This window comes from Haliaeetus albicilla, chromosome 14, assembly GCF_947461875.1.
Source record: "Haliaeetus albicilla chromosome 14, bHalAlb1.1, whole genome shotgun sequence".
NCBI lineage: Eukaryota > Metazoa > Chordata > Aves > Accipitriformes > Accipitridae > Haliaeetus > Haliaeetus albicilla.
This window is the reverse complement of record NC_091496.1, coordinates 8601739-8616399: the sequence shown is the minus strand read 5'-3', so window position 1 is coordinate 8616399 and position 14661 is coordinate 8601739. Positions and strand designations below refer to the sequence as shown.

The following is a 14661-nucleotide window of genomic DNA, read 5'->3' as shown; positions in this document are numbered from 1 at the left end:
AGCTGGCACTTTTCTCTTCTATTAATTGACCCTAACAATCTCACGTTGCTTAACTTTCTGATGCTGGGGGTCAGGACAGACTTAGAATGAACACACCTGGACTAACAGAGTTGATCCTCACATGTATATGATTACTTAACTTCTTCTGAGGTCTGAAACCTTCCTCTGGAGTGTTTTCTCATGTCCAGTATCTCCAAGATATTGCCACGCTGTGACAGGGATCAGAATATTTGTGATTTCACCAGGAGATTAATCAAAGCTGCCTCAATGCCCTGCATCCTCCAACAGCAAACTTACATTATATTCAACTGCTTTCCTCCTCTATGCAGCCCTGGCCACTCAGTCTTATACCTTCCCCCAGCTAGCTTCCTGTCCCACACCACTTGGACCCGCTACTTCTACCTCTGTCACTCTTCTCAGCAGACATTTTTCTCCAGATATTTCTTATTTATGATACCTAAAACTAGTTCAGCTCTTCTGTTTATCCTGTTGGCACTGAGTATGTGCACGTTCATGTGTGTCTTTCTGTGTCCCCTTGGCTCTCAACACATTACAATTTAAAAAAAAGACACAGGACTGGATTTTGCCAGATTGTAACAACATTAGAAGGGGCTAGCAATGGGGCAATTCTACCCAAACCAGTGCAAATACCCAGGACAGATAATCTCAAACACTGGCTTTCCATCTCTCCCCACTCCATTCCTATGTTGTTCATCCAAAGCCCAACTGCCTGGGGTTCACGTGAGATGCTGCTATCTCCTGCAGGCAGAGTCTGGGCTGAATTATCTCAGCCTCCCATGGGCAGAGGTGAAAACTGTAGCTCAGAAAGAAAATATGAGGTTGGCAGCATCACGCAGTTGTCCCTCTGAACAGCTGCTGGGTTCAGCAGACACATGCCACAAACCTGGAGGGGAAGATGTGGCCAAGGACAAGTACACAGAAACATCTGTTCAGGGATACCCTGGGACATCGGAGTCCACACAACATGGAACCAAGGACCAACCAAAATAAGAGATGAGGAGAAAAAAAGAAAGCCAAAGGACAAGAGGAAATCATTGCTTCATTATTAATGTTTCCTATAGTCTCAGCCAGCTTCAGAATGTCCTCTGTGAATAATTTATATGAGGCTTCTCCAATAGACTGTGAATAATTGATGTTCGTTTTCTTCAGTCATTATATCCCAATGTGTTACCAGGAACCAGACTGAATCTTAATTTAAGAAAAAAAGTCTGTCAAGGCTGTTTAGGCTTGAAATGTGATCACACTGAAAGCTGATGTAACTTGGGGAAGAGTACCTTCTGTGGAAGAGACCCTTCCTTTTCTTAAGAGTAAATAGTTTTTCCTTTTACCCAAGAAATTACAAAATAGAGCAATGCTTTTTCCAGTTCACCTCTTTGACAGGAAGAGTACCATTTTCCCCAGCTGGCCTAGCACATAGGACAGCTTTATTATCACTTTTATTTCATCATTTGGATACTAAAAGGTGTGGTTTTGGAATGGGAATAGTCAGTAAATTCATGAAAGCGTGGCATAGAGTGGAGGAAAGCAGTTGTCACCAAGAGGTTAGCAAGCACATTTGCTGCCAGGGTTACAACCACCATCCTAGTGGCTCAGCAATGCAGATGGCAGGAAACATACCTCAAGGTGAGTGAGTAGCTCTCCAGGCCCCACTGACTCCAATCAGGCCTGTTTCGATTGCTCACCAACCAAAGAGGTTGGTGCAAATGGCTTCTAGTGTCATTTGAGATGTCGTCTGCACACGTGCACGCGCGCACACACACACGCACGCAGAGTGCTTGCCTCTCATCCCTCTGCCAAGCCATAGCAAATCTCAAGGTCTTGCCAGCTGCTTTCCTGTTGAAAGAGAAATCAGTGACTCAGAGGAAGCTGTGTTTAACTTCTTTAAGTACATCGTGTACACAAATAGGGTGAAGAAATCATCAAAAGACACTAAAGCCAACCTTTCTTTTGGAAGTCTCAATACACACATCAGCATGCAGTTCCTGGTACCTCCTCTCCAGGAATTAAACTCTGTGGGTTCAGTGCAAACTCTTCTGCTTTTTTAACTATTTACCTAAAAGAATCTGTGCTTCAAAAAGCCAACAATGGGGCTTTTTCTGCAAAGACAGTGCATTGCTCATGCATAGAGGAAAAAATCTGGAAAAATTACTTGTAAAACTTGGTTATCTCTCAGGGTAACAATACACATTAGGAAAACATCCAGATGGAAATGCCATGGCAAAATGTAGCCTTGAGCCTCAGCCCAGGTGAGAAACCTAATGCCATCAATAGGACTTACCTACCTGACTTGAGTTAGGAACATATTAGCAGGGATGCTCTTAAGATGAACAGAAATAAACATCTGCTTGAGTGCTTTGCTAAATCACAGCCTTTTAGTAGCAACTCTCAAACTGTGCCATGCACACCACTGCTGGCTAAACATCTTTGCTACCTGACAGCCTTGCATTAATTCCTCAGCTCCACGGTGTTCCTCAGAGCAGCCTCTGCTGCTATGTGCTTGTCCCCTCCTCAGAGTGGTCTAGTGGGAAAGCCTTTCCTTTTCCTTTCAGAAAAGACATAAAAACTTCCCTAGGGATACAAAAGAGACTCAGGTAAAATAGAGTTGACAGTTCTGCAGGCCATACACAAAAAAGTGTCCCTATAAAGTTCATGACTTTGAAATCTACTTCTTGCACATCTTGCTCTTCACATCAGAGGTGGCTCCAGACAGAGTTATATTATGTTTTTCTCTGTCAGACATCCTTAATTGCTAGGTAATACATGACAGGCCAAGGGCCAAATCTATAGCATATCAAGAAATTCTTAGATTCCCTGGATTTCATCCCACTAAGAATCAACTTTTTTGGTACTTAGGTTAGAGAGAGCAACCTTCCATATGTGACTTATATATTGACAGGCAGCTTCATGGGAGCTACCTGACTGTTCAAAAGAGAGGGGAGAAGGGAAATTGTTAGTCAAAATGAGGGATGAGATCAGCATATACCATTCGAGTGAGCAATCTCAAGGACAGAGGAATGAAAGGGGAGATTTTATGAATACCTTGTTTGAACATTGTCTCAAAATAGTACTTTCCTACAGCTCAGGATACCCAACAGCATCTGCTACCTTATGACAGTGTATCTATGTGCATATGTCTGATCTAAATGACATGATTAAACATCAGCAGCCATTAATAGCTAGACCTCACTGTTTCTTCCAAGGTGAATACCCAAAGAAGCAATGTCTGAATGACATCAAAAATGAAAAAAAAATTAGTACATTGTGGTGGGTTGGCCCTGGCTGGACACCAGGTGCCCACCAAAGCTGCTTTATCCCTCCCCCTCCTCAGCTGGACAGGGCAGACAAAATATAATGAAAGGCTTGTGAGTTGACATAAGGACAGGGAGAGATCACTCACCAATTACCATCACGGGCAAAAGAGACTCAACCTGGGGAAAATAAATTTTATTACCAATCAAACCAGAGTAGGATAATGAGAAATAAAACCAAATCTCAAAACACCTTCCCTCCACCCCTCCCTTCTTCCCGGGCTCAACTTCACTCCCAAATTCTCTCCCTCCTCCCTTCCAGCAGCGCAGGGGGACAGAGAATGGGGTTTTGGGTCAGTTCATCACACGTTGTCTCTGCTGCTCTTTCCTCCTCGGGGGGAGGACTCCTCACTCTTTCCCTGCTCCAGCGTGGGTCCCTTCCCCGGGCTGCAGTCCTTCAGGCACAGACTGCTCCAGCGTGGGTCCCCCGTGGGGTGACAAGTCCTGCCAGAAAACCTGCTCCAGCCTGGGCTCCTCTCTCCACGGGGCCACAGGTCCTGCCAGGAGCCTGCTCCAGCGCAGGCTTCCCACGGGGTCACAGCCTCCTTCGGGCATCCCCCTGCTCCGGTGTGGGGTCCTCTGTTCCCGGGCTGCAGGTGGAGATCTGCTCCACTGTGGACCTCCCTGGGCTGCAGGGGGACAGTCTGCCTCACCATGGTCTTCCCCACGGGCTGCAGGGGAATCTCTGCTCCGGCGCCTGGAGCACCTCCTCCCCCTCCTTCTGCACTGACCTGGGGGTCTGCAGGGCTGTTTCTCTCACATGTTCTCACTCTTCTCTCTGGCCAAAGCTGTGATTGTGCAGTTTTTCTGCCCTTCTTAAATCTGTTCTCCCAGAGGCCCTACCACCGTCGCTGATGGGCTCAGCCTTGGCCAGCGGCGGGTCCGTCTTGGAGCCGGCTGGCATTGGCTCTGTCGGACATGGAGGAAGCTTCTAGCAGCTTCTCACAGGAGCCACACCTGTAGCTCCCCCCACTACCAAAGCCTTGCCGTGCAAACGCAATACATACGTCAAGGTTGATGAAGACAAGATCACTTTCAACCCATGAGAAAAAATGAGAATGGATACATGCCTAGTCCTCAGAGCTATGCTGATGACACCATATTCCCCCTCTTCAGCTGAAACAAAGAAATCCAAATCATTTCAAAGCCAATTAATGAGACCAGAAAATAATCCTCAGTGAATGTCAAATAAAACAGGAAAAAAACCTCCCTGATGATTTGTTAGGATTCACGTTTGCTTCGAGAGGCCATAACTCTGGACTTATTTAAGGCCTATGAAAAGTAGTTCTTTCATGCATTCATATATGAAGACAATGACACTGTTGTGATAACAAATTTTTTTTATTACATAACAAACTATTTTGAGATAACATAAATAAATGTGACTGTGTAATAAATAGCACCATTCTCATGGGAGTTTTTGTATGTACATTCACATCCACATGTGCAATAATGTAAACATTAAAGAAACTACTAAAACTTATCATTGCTATTTTCAGGTCTTCACCAGCCAAATTTCAAAACCCTAAGTAGGATTCTCCAGAAGAACCAATTCTTTAGCACAAAGACTACACGGAATTTGCCTGAATACAAATCTAGTTGACAATGAACAGATGTAAACTTTATGTCAGAAGGCTGTAACACAAGCCCACAGGTTTTGCCAGATGTATAACATTCATTTGATATTATCCATCTACACAGATATGTATGTGCATACACTGTATGTTATAAAATTTGCAGATGCCCACTGACTTCAAGGGAGTTAGGAGCAGACCCACTTCTCACCTGCCTGGGATACTCATCTTACCAGAGGCTGAGAGAACATCAAACTCAAACCCTTCTATTTCAGTTTTCTGTTACAAAAACAGAATGTTAAAACTCCTGCAGATCACTTAAATTGCCTTAAAGTGTTATAAAACCTACAAGCCTTAAAAAGGTCATTTGCCCTAATTGTGTCTAAAGTGCCCTGCAATTAGCAGGAAGATCCATATCCCCTCCTGTGGTATCCTAGGAGCAGATTACACGAGTTAGAATAAACTCAACAAACACAGTTCAGTAGCAATAAATCAGGACAAATTTTGCTCTCAGGCCCCAGTAAAGCCCACTGTAATTAAGGATAGTCTATTTTCTGAAGTCAGTGGAGCTTTTCACATGCTTACCATTTGGCACACACTTACACGCCTCGCCTCAAAACTGAAGCACATTTCTGAGTTCAAAGAAGTTGCTCACGCCTTAGTGGCACCACTGATTATAACTGACATTTGGGTGCTGACTATAACAGTGACCCTACCAGCACTTTTTCCCCTCAAACATGGCAAATTCAACTCCTTTTGAAATTGCTCTATTATTCTCACCATAGTTTCTTTATTATGCACCTAGCGCCACTAAAATTAACCGATATTTATGAGATAAGGTGCAAACTGTTCTTGTTTAGAGTAGCAAAAAATAACTCATATTCTGTGGAAGAAAAGAATTAATATTAAAAAAGAATTTGAGGTCAAAATGTGAACCCTTTAAGCCCTTTTTGGTCCTAAACTCTGCTGAGACATGCACCTGGGCACAGCAAGGGCACAGTCTGAACCAGATATTTCGGTTGTACTTGGGTGAAGGGAGATGAAGAAGAGAGGAAGGAAAGGAGACATGGGAGGAAGGAAGGCTCCAAATTCAGACTTTTAATTTGAGCGTAAAACAGGCAGCATATGGTCAGGCTGGCAGAAAAGCCTGACCGTGGCCACCAAAACAGACTGCAGCGTCGTGTCAGCGGGAGCACGATGCCAAGTCCTGCTCCCACTGCCAGGCCCCAAAAGGTCCCTGTTAGACACTGCATACAGCCCCCCCACCAAAGCAAAGGGTTTTCAGAGGTACCAGCCATAATGGAATGCAGGCAAGGGCTTCGCTCCGGCTCTCATTGACTGCCATAAATATTTTCCATTTTAAAAGCCAAGCAACTTCCCTGATGGCAGTGATCCTTATCAGCTGAATTCCCTTCCTGCTATCAGACTCATGAGGAGATCAGAGTGAGATCTGTGGTAATTAAAAATGAACGAGACCAAATTAGTTAAGTACATTCCCGACTGTCAAGAAGTAATGGAGAGATTCAGAGGTCTGGATTTCGTGGGGGGAGGCTCTCAGTCCACCACCCCTCCAGCACAACGTTCCATGCCTCCATGTATGTACCCTACCTCTAAAATGGTACTGGGAAGATGCCTGGAGGGGACATCTTAAATGGGAAGCAGAGGAGAGCCACACAGAGTAGCTTTAGGCCTAATAAATATTGCCTTTTTTCTGAGCCAAGACCTTTGCTGCACTTTTAATGCGTGTCTTTGCAGGATCCCTTGCAACTGTGATGTGGCGGCATCAGAAATACGACTCGTCTCTGAACAAACACAAGCCTGAGAGAGGTGGCTGAACAGTCTGGTGTGGCCATGCCATGGCCTGTCCAGAGGCAGCCCGGCCCCACAGGGTGAGCGTTGAGGTACCACACCACGCCGAATGGCAAAATGCAGGCTGACACCCTGATGTGAGGTCTGAAAGTGGCAATAGCTGCAGCCTCACAGGGCAAGGAGACCAGAAAAAAATAGGGGAGTGGAATACAGAAAGAGGCATGTCCCAGTGCATTGCAAGCGAGCTACCGTGCTGCAGAGCCGCTCCTGTACATCCCCTCCTGTGCCTGCGGTCACTGCGTAGCAGGACCTCCTACAGCACCACAAACATCTGCCATGTGAGGTTCCTTCTTTCTTCCCACCTCCCACCTGGATGGGAGAGATGTGGAGGGGAGGGCAGCGGGAGGGGAAGCTGGGTCATCACGCTGCTCCGTGCTCATGGCAAGATAAAAGCAAAAAACCCCTTCTAATAACCAGATCATAAAGCAGTTAAAATACTACAATCCTTTCTACTCTGAACCCCATGACTATTTCTCAGAGGACTCTGTCTTTTTGCAGATAAACTTTGCTGATTAACTTTTTGAAGACACAAAAAAAGGGCTGAATCCTGACATGTTTGGGAGACGACAGCCATTTCAGGGAATGCTGGCAGTTACTCTCAGCAGGTCACAGTCAGCTGTGCTTTGCAGGTCGGCATGCACTTCAAAATGCAGCAGAGCGCAGAGATACCCAACTGTTGTGGTTTAACCTGGCAGGTAGCTAAACACCACATAGCCGTTCACTTATTCCCCCACAGTGAGATGGGGGAGAGAAGCAGAAAAAAGGTAAAATTTGTGGGTTGAGATAAAGCCAGTTTAATAGGACAGAAAAGGAAGGGAAAATAATAATAATGATAAAAGAATATACAAAACAAGTGATGCACAGTGCAATTGCTCACCACTCGCTGACCGATGCCCAGTTAGTTCCCGAGCAGCGATCCCTCCCCGGCCAACTCCCCCCAGTTTATATACGGGACATGACCTCACATGGTATGGAATATCCCTTTGGCCAGTTTGGGTCAGCTGCCCTGGCTGTGTCCCCTCCCAACTTCTTGTGCACCCCCAGCCTCCCTGCTGGCTGGGCAGTATGAGAAGCTGAAAAGTCCTTGACTGTGCAAGCACTGCCCAGTAACAACTAAAACATCAGTGTGTTATCAACATTATTCTCATCCTAAATCCAAAACACAGCACTATACGAGTTACTAGGAAGAAAAATAACTCTATGCCAGCCAAAACCAGGACACCAACCTAATTTTAAACGGGTTCATTCAAATGAAAAGCAGTAAAACACAACATCCTGAAAATGAGCACATCTCAAGATGCCAACTGAGCGCTGGTGCCACAGTTAGATTGCTCCAGATATGTGAAGCACCTGAGCTAATACATTTTTAGCAATCTCAAGTGTCTTTCCACTCCACTGGAGACCACAGTCTAGACGTATTTACAGAGATGATTGGAGACATTTAACATATTGTTATACCATCTTTCCAATTCCTAGTTCAGGCACAATTTAAAGAGAATGACTGCTGAACATTTGGAAGCGGGAGAAGTTGGCGCATTATTCTCAGGATCCAAAATTAATGACAGCCTGCTAGTCACTTCTGTTTTCAGGGAGCAGTAAAGATCAACAGCAGATATTCTCAAGCGGCAGTCATTTCTGAATAGATGAAAACAACTGCAAATGGTACATCGTGAAGTCAGCTGCGGTGGTAGATGTGTTCCCAAAAAAACCACTTTCTCACCCAGACTCCTCCATATCCATTGTGTCCTAACTGCCACCAAGGACCACTGAGGGCTCTGCCAACCTCAAGGAGACGAAAATTCCCGAAGAGCTCATGCTGCTATACAACTGCAACCCTTTTTTAAGAGCAGAGACATAGTTGGCTCAACTATATATCAGGACTGGTAGATACCAACCAAAACTTCTGAAGATAACAGATCTCCAAAGCTGGAAATCATCCCACTTGGGGTAATTGAACTGTGGTCCCCAGTTCTGCAGGCTGAAGGACTGAAAGAGATACCCAAGGGAGTTCAGGACTCTACCAAATGTCAAGATGAGCCCCAGTGTCAGTATGCTCTGGCATACAGTAGGATCTACAAGATGTAGGAGAACCTGAATAAATTAGTAGAATGTCCAGAAAGACTCATCTCAAAGGATATGGCATAGTTATGGTATTTCTTGGTAGGCTCGGGATAAAATAACACTAGGCCTATGAGAAAAGGAAGGCATCTCAAGGAGCCATTAATTACTTGGTGAGATGCGTACGCAACCGCTGGCCAAGTCTCACTTTGCACACGATCCACTGAGAATGTGAGTTGTAGCAGCCCCAAATACAGAACCTTTCACTTTCCTCCAGCTCCAGAAATTTGTGCTTTTAGTGTAACACATCCTTGGTAATACAACTCATCATCAACAACAGACCCCCATCTGCAAACTCTAAAGAGCTGGAGGGCACAGAATTTCCAAAAGCTGCCTCTCCCAGTATATCCCACCCATTGAAGAATGGACTGTCAGCCAAACTCTATGCTGGTTCAAATATTTTGCAGTAAAAACCACCACATCAGCCAAGCCAAATGGGAAGGGTGTTCCCTACACATTCCTGAAGTGATTGACTGCTGTTGACAGATTCATGTTTTCAGCCTGAAAGATTGGTTGTTCTTAAAGCAAAAGGTGAAAGACTAAGAGATGAGAAACCTAAAATGACTTTTACCATCAGAATATAGCCAGACATCTCCTGAAGCCAGACAATCTACTACAGACACACAAAAAAGACAGAACTACATTAACACCGCTGCACTCCCAAAAGCCCAGAGAGATGATATCTGAAAGGTTCAGTAAAAAAGTCAAATATCCAATTGCTTCTCAAACCAGCTGAATTGCCATGGGACTTAACAGCAACACTACAAGGAGGAGAGGCATCTACTGAGATGAGTTTTCCAGTGTATTTAACAGAATCCTGTACTTTGGTGTATATCACAGCCAATCCACTAGGCAAAGTTTTCCCCTTGTTTAGCAGGGGGGCAAGATATGGAGAAGCCAGAGATTCATCTGTTGTTATAAACCAGTCGAATTTTCACTGGAACTGATTTAAGACCAGAAAGACACACAAATAAGAGGGGGTGAAGAGGGAAGTGCACCATTTGTCGAAATCTGTAGCAGAAAGTAAAGGAGAGTGTAAAGTTGCTGGACCTTGAACCATTTATCACAAGATTTAAGAAGAAATAGTGTATATCAGAAAAAAATTAGTTATACCTGTGTACTCCAGAGTACACCAAAAGTGGTTGTGCAGCAGGAGGGATAACACTATCTGCTCCTTTATAGTGCAGACAGCAAAAAGTAACAGGCTCGAAGTATAACAAGGGAGATTCAACAGCAGAAAAAGCTGTAACAGGAGGGAAAATGAAAAGAACAAAATAGACGAGCAAATATCTGGAGAGCTTGTGGGCTCTTCATTACCAGAAGTCCCTGAAAACAGTCCAGCCAAACAATAGCCATGAATGACAAATTCATTGCTACTATAGCTATTTGGGCTGGGGGATGAATTATGGGATCACCTGAGGTGCTTCCCAGCTCTGTATTTCTGTAATTGAAAAACACATTCTAAGGATATACAGAGATTCCACATTTAAAACCTCGGAAACTAAACCCAACTACCAAGAATGACACAGGCAACTTATCAAATGATGCCTGCAAGCCACAAGAAATCTTCCAGTGGTCAACACTGCTACAGAAAACATTTATGTGCCTCACACTGGAACATATGTAGTAAAGAAACGAACAATAAACCTTTACAGGAGGAGAGTCAGAAGTGAGTAAATCTCACCTCTCCCACAGTAGAACTGAAAGGATATTGCCATTGTTCATCTGGTTTGTCAGATACAATAATTTATACCCTCTGGTACAAATTACGGAGAAAGTAAAGCACTGCTAGGATCTTTTGTGAAGAGACTTTCTAAAGCAAGGAAGTATGATGAGAAACAGCATTCAGGCTGGGAAACTACAAAACAGCGAGGGAAGAGTTCAAATGTGTTTGCAGAGCAGCAGTTCGCTTATGTCCCCAGACGCAAAGAAGTGTTTTAACATTAAAAAAAAATGCAGTACCAAGTGATATGAGAACCCTCCAACTTGTTAAAAATAAATACATAAATAAATAAAATGCAAAAGCTTCATCATGAAAATAACTCAGGCAAATAAGACATTTACCATTACTTATGCATTCAGCTTATTAATTAGCTAAATAATGCAGGTAACAAGAATGCAGACACTATGCAAATATAATTTGGCCACTCCTGGCCACCCTTTTGGCCAATATAGCTACAAACAAAGGGGAAAGCTGCAGTACTTAAGAGTATGGCAGCTCAAGACAAGCAACCACACCTCTTCAAGATAGTAGTAGATGTGTCTTGTCCGTGAATTAGCATACAAGGGTACTTGTAGCACATATTGAGCTGTACAACTACACTGCAAAGACAATCCCTGCTCCATAGCTCCGAGAGACAAGAAGGTTTGGAGGGGAAGGACTAACTCAGGGACACTCAGGACATCAGTGACATAGCTAAGAAGCCATACAAGGGTAGATAGCAGAAACAGCTAGTAACGGTCTGTAAAATGAAAAGTGCTGACATACTGCATTCCTTCCCTTTCACCGGGTCAGGTAGTCCAGAGCACTCCACCGACGGATTCGGAACAGCCACCCTCCATCTGGAGCCACTGCTGTCACACTCTGTGTACTCGAAGTGGTAATCTGTCTGCAAGCAATTACAAAGAGTTTCAGTTTCATCATAACATTTGCATATTAAGCTCATTAATCAAGACTGGGATTAGCAAACTCAGTTATAATTAAACCAGAAAGGAAGTACCTGGCGTAGAACATACTGTGCAGCGCTCTCACTGCTTTGATGATCACCATGTATCATCACAGAGCAAGCGCAAACAAAGCACATCGAATGCTGTGCAGCACAAAAGCAAAGGCAGAGGGTGGGATATGTAAAAGCACTTGAGAGACAGGACACTGATTCCACTAGAACTTTTTTCCCAGTCTCTTAGAGCAGGATTGCTCCCAAACTTCTCACTGTCATGGTATCCGATCTACAGCAGTCAATCAAGCTTCCTCTTTGGTCAATGGAGCAAGCCATACCCAGAGCACAAGTCATCCCATGTTAGGTCGGATGTCTAAGATAGATGAGATGAATCACCTTCTGCAAGTGCCTTTCCCTCTTCATAGATTTCAGAGGATGCCCTTCTCCTACTGTTACCATAGCTCTCCAGAGATATTCAGATGTTAATAAAGTTGTACTTAAACATCATCAAAGCCTTTGCTATTTTGCATCCAAGTGCAAATAATATTTTGATTTCTCTGGAATTAATATTTTCATGGGTCAATAAACATCTTTGTGGCTCAACCTATGGTTTAGAAACCTAACAGCACAGTGGAAAGGAAAACTATTTGTCTCAAAAATAAATCAAGGCATAAAAAGATACTGTCAAACCCAGAGCCACACATGAAATATAATATACCACACTCTCCAGTCTACAAATATACTCAATTAAAATTTGCACTTTCCCACTTTCATCTCATTATACAATCTTCAAGGAACAGAAAAAAACCAGTCCTTAATCATCTTGGTATGAAATCTGCCTATAAGGCAACCGGAATACATAAGTAACATATCTGTAATAGATTCATCTCATAGTTCATATCACATAAGAAAAAAATGATCTATTAAATTAAATATGCAAGACGGGAGTGAAGCAAAGAAAAGGATATTGAAATACTCTGAATCTGACCCATGTTCAGATCTCTTTTCTATTTCATATGAGGTCAAAAAAATTATAGAGTGCAGTTTGGTGTCAACAACGCAGGTTGCTCCCATAGCCAACTTCTCAAAATACACTTCAGGGATGTCTAGTCAGCATGAAATCCCTCTGCAGCCAGAGGGGGTCTCAGAAGTGGTGCAGCTGCAAGGGACACACCACGCAGTACAGAAACATCCCCTCTAATGGTTGTCTGGCTGTCAGCTATCACTGGAGATTCAAAACTCAGGGCAGTAACTAATTTATAAAGAAAAAAGGATTTTTGCTCTCCTTCCAAGCTCAGGCAGAAGAGTCATGTCTCCATCTCTCCTTTTCCATCCCTCCATGGAAATCTCTCCAGCTTTAACCAGTCAGATGAGGTTTTACCTAGAAACAACCACTGAGGGCCCAGCTGTATCCCTCTTTTATAACCAGAATATATCTGCACTGCATCACAGGCAGGTCAGCAGCTCACAACTTCGGCTGCACCGCTGGCCAGCTTTAAATTAACCATCTTGGCTACTTATAGTGGGTGAATACAACTGCATGGAGCTCTGGTTCAGCTAAACAACCCAGCATCTCAAGCTGGTTTAGCAGCCACGGTGACACTGTCCTCAGCACCCAGTGTAGCTCAGGTCCATCCCTACGAGCTGGAAGCACACCTGGAATGCGGCACCAACACCTTCAGAGCACATGTGATGTATGCAGGCACTGGAAATCGCCCATTAACACTGGCTTACTGGGCTCAGCACTTCTAATCTTCCTCAGCAATTTGAACTTCCAAATATAGAAGGCTGACAGAGGAGGCTCCTCAGCACTGTGGGACACAACACTTCTGCTTCTCACTGAAAAATGCCATTGCATTATGTTGGGATTTCTTCTCCTCCCTGACAGAGAAATTGCTTAACCCACCACTTCTCTGAAATGAATTTCATGGCAATTCCATTGCCAGAGGTTATCTGTTGCCAGCTATTACTCTGGTTTTGCTTTCAATGTTTTTTCCCCACTGTCATCCAGATATATAGTATCTTTAAATGCGGCCATGGGCCTGTTTTAATTTTAATTGTAATTCTGACTCTGTTTTATTACTTTTCTGGGTTTGGCCTTAATGTTCTAAACATGTCCCTCCCCCAGTTCAGCTGTTATTTCCTATAACATTTCCTATTTTATTGCTCGTAATTCCTAGACTTTGGCAAAACTGGTTTGAATTTCATACCCACAGAGTAGGTTTCCATAGAAAAGTGTCTCTCAGGAAAAAATGAACAACATCCCATATAGGGTTAAACTTTAAAAAAAAGCAATTTTCTAAATGGAAAATTGATGCTGTTCCAAGAAGCCGCTCAGAATCAATGTGTAGTCCTCAGCATGACATTTCAAATGAAAGGTTAATAGTAACCCGAAAAATGCCGCCAAAAATAGGCAAGTGCGTTTGTTTTACCCTGTGCTGAATTTTGCTTTATTGTTCTTGGAGAATTAGTGAAATCACATCTGCACCACCATGTAAAGCTGTTGTAAGAAAGTCTCTGACGTACGTACACTCTCTTTGAAGGACACCATGTACAAAGAAGATGCCCTTGTGAATGCACATGACATCAAAGAGATGGTGCACTGGTCACAGCTCTGCCAGGGGGAGAAAAAAAATGACAGAATTTGTCCAGCGTCCTATGTTCAGAAAGCATCGATGCGGGATCGATGGTGTGGGCTTGCCACCCTCACACGCATCCTGTGCAAAACTCCAGCAGACATCTCCTGGCTCCCTGGGGGCACCTGCACCTCCTGCCCTTCAGCCCTCCTCCTGCTCCCAGCCCACCATGAGCAACACCTCAGCGAAGCATGTCCCCCCCAGTGTGTCCCCCAACTCCTCTGGCCCTCTTCTCATACAATCCTTGGCCTGACTTTAAGTGGCACTGAGCGCTCCTCCTTGCCCAGGTCCCCAGACCCAGTGCATGTAGCGTTAGATGTCTCCAGTGCAGAGCTCTACATCTGAGCTAGTCATCCCATGGTCCTTTACAACAGTTGACAGACACAGGCATTTCCAGGGCACAGCTCCTCTCGTCTTAAAGTAAATGCCTATTTCAGGGCACTTCTGAAACTCTAGAAGTATTGGTTTCCTCTCC

General features: G+C 44.1%; 1 protein-coding gene across 1 annotated transcript in view; it reads right to left on the bottom strand.

The window, feature by feature from the left end:
* ELAPOR2 (endosome-lysosome associated apoptosis and autophagy regulator family member 2) overlaps window positions 1–14661 on the bottom strand; it is a 102227-nt gene that overhangs the window by 40901 nt on the left and 46665 nt on the right. The window contains exon 2 of the mRNA XM_069801675.1: window positions 11379–11499. Within this exon, the coding sequence (XP_069657776.1) occupies window positions 11379–11499 (121 nt within the window). The remainder of the gene's footprint in view (window positions 1–11378; window positions 11500–14661) is intronic.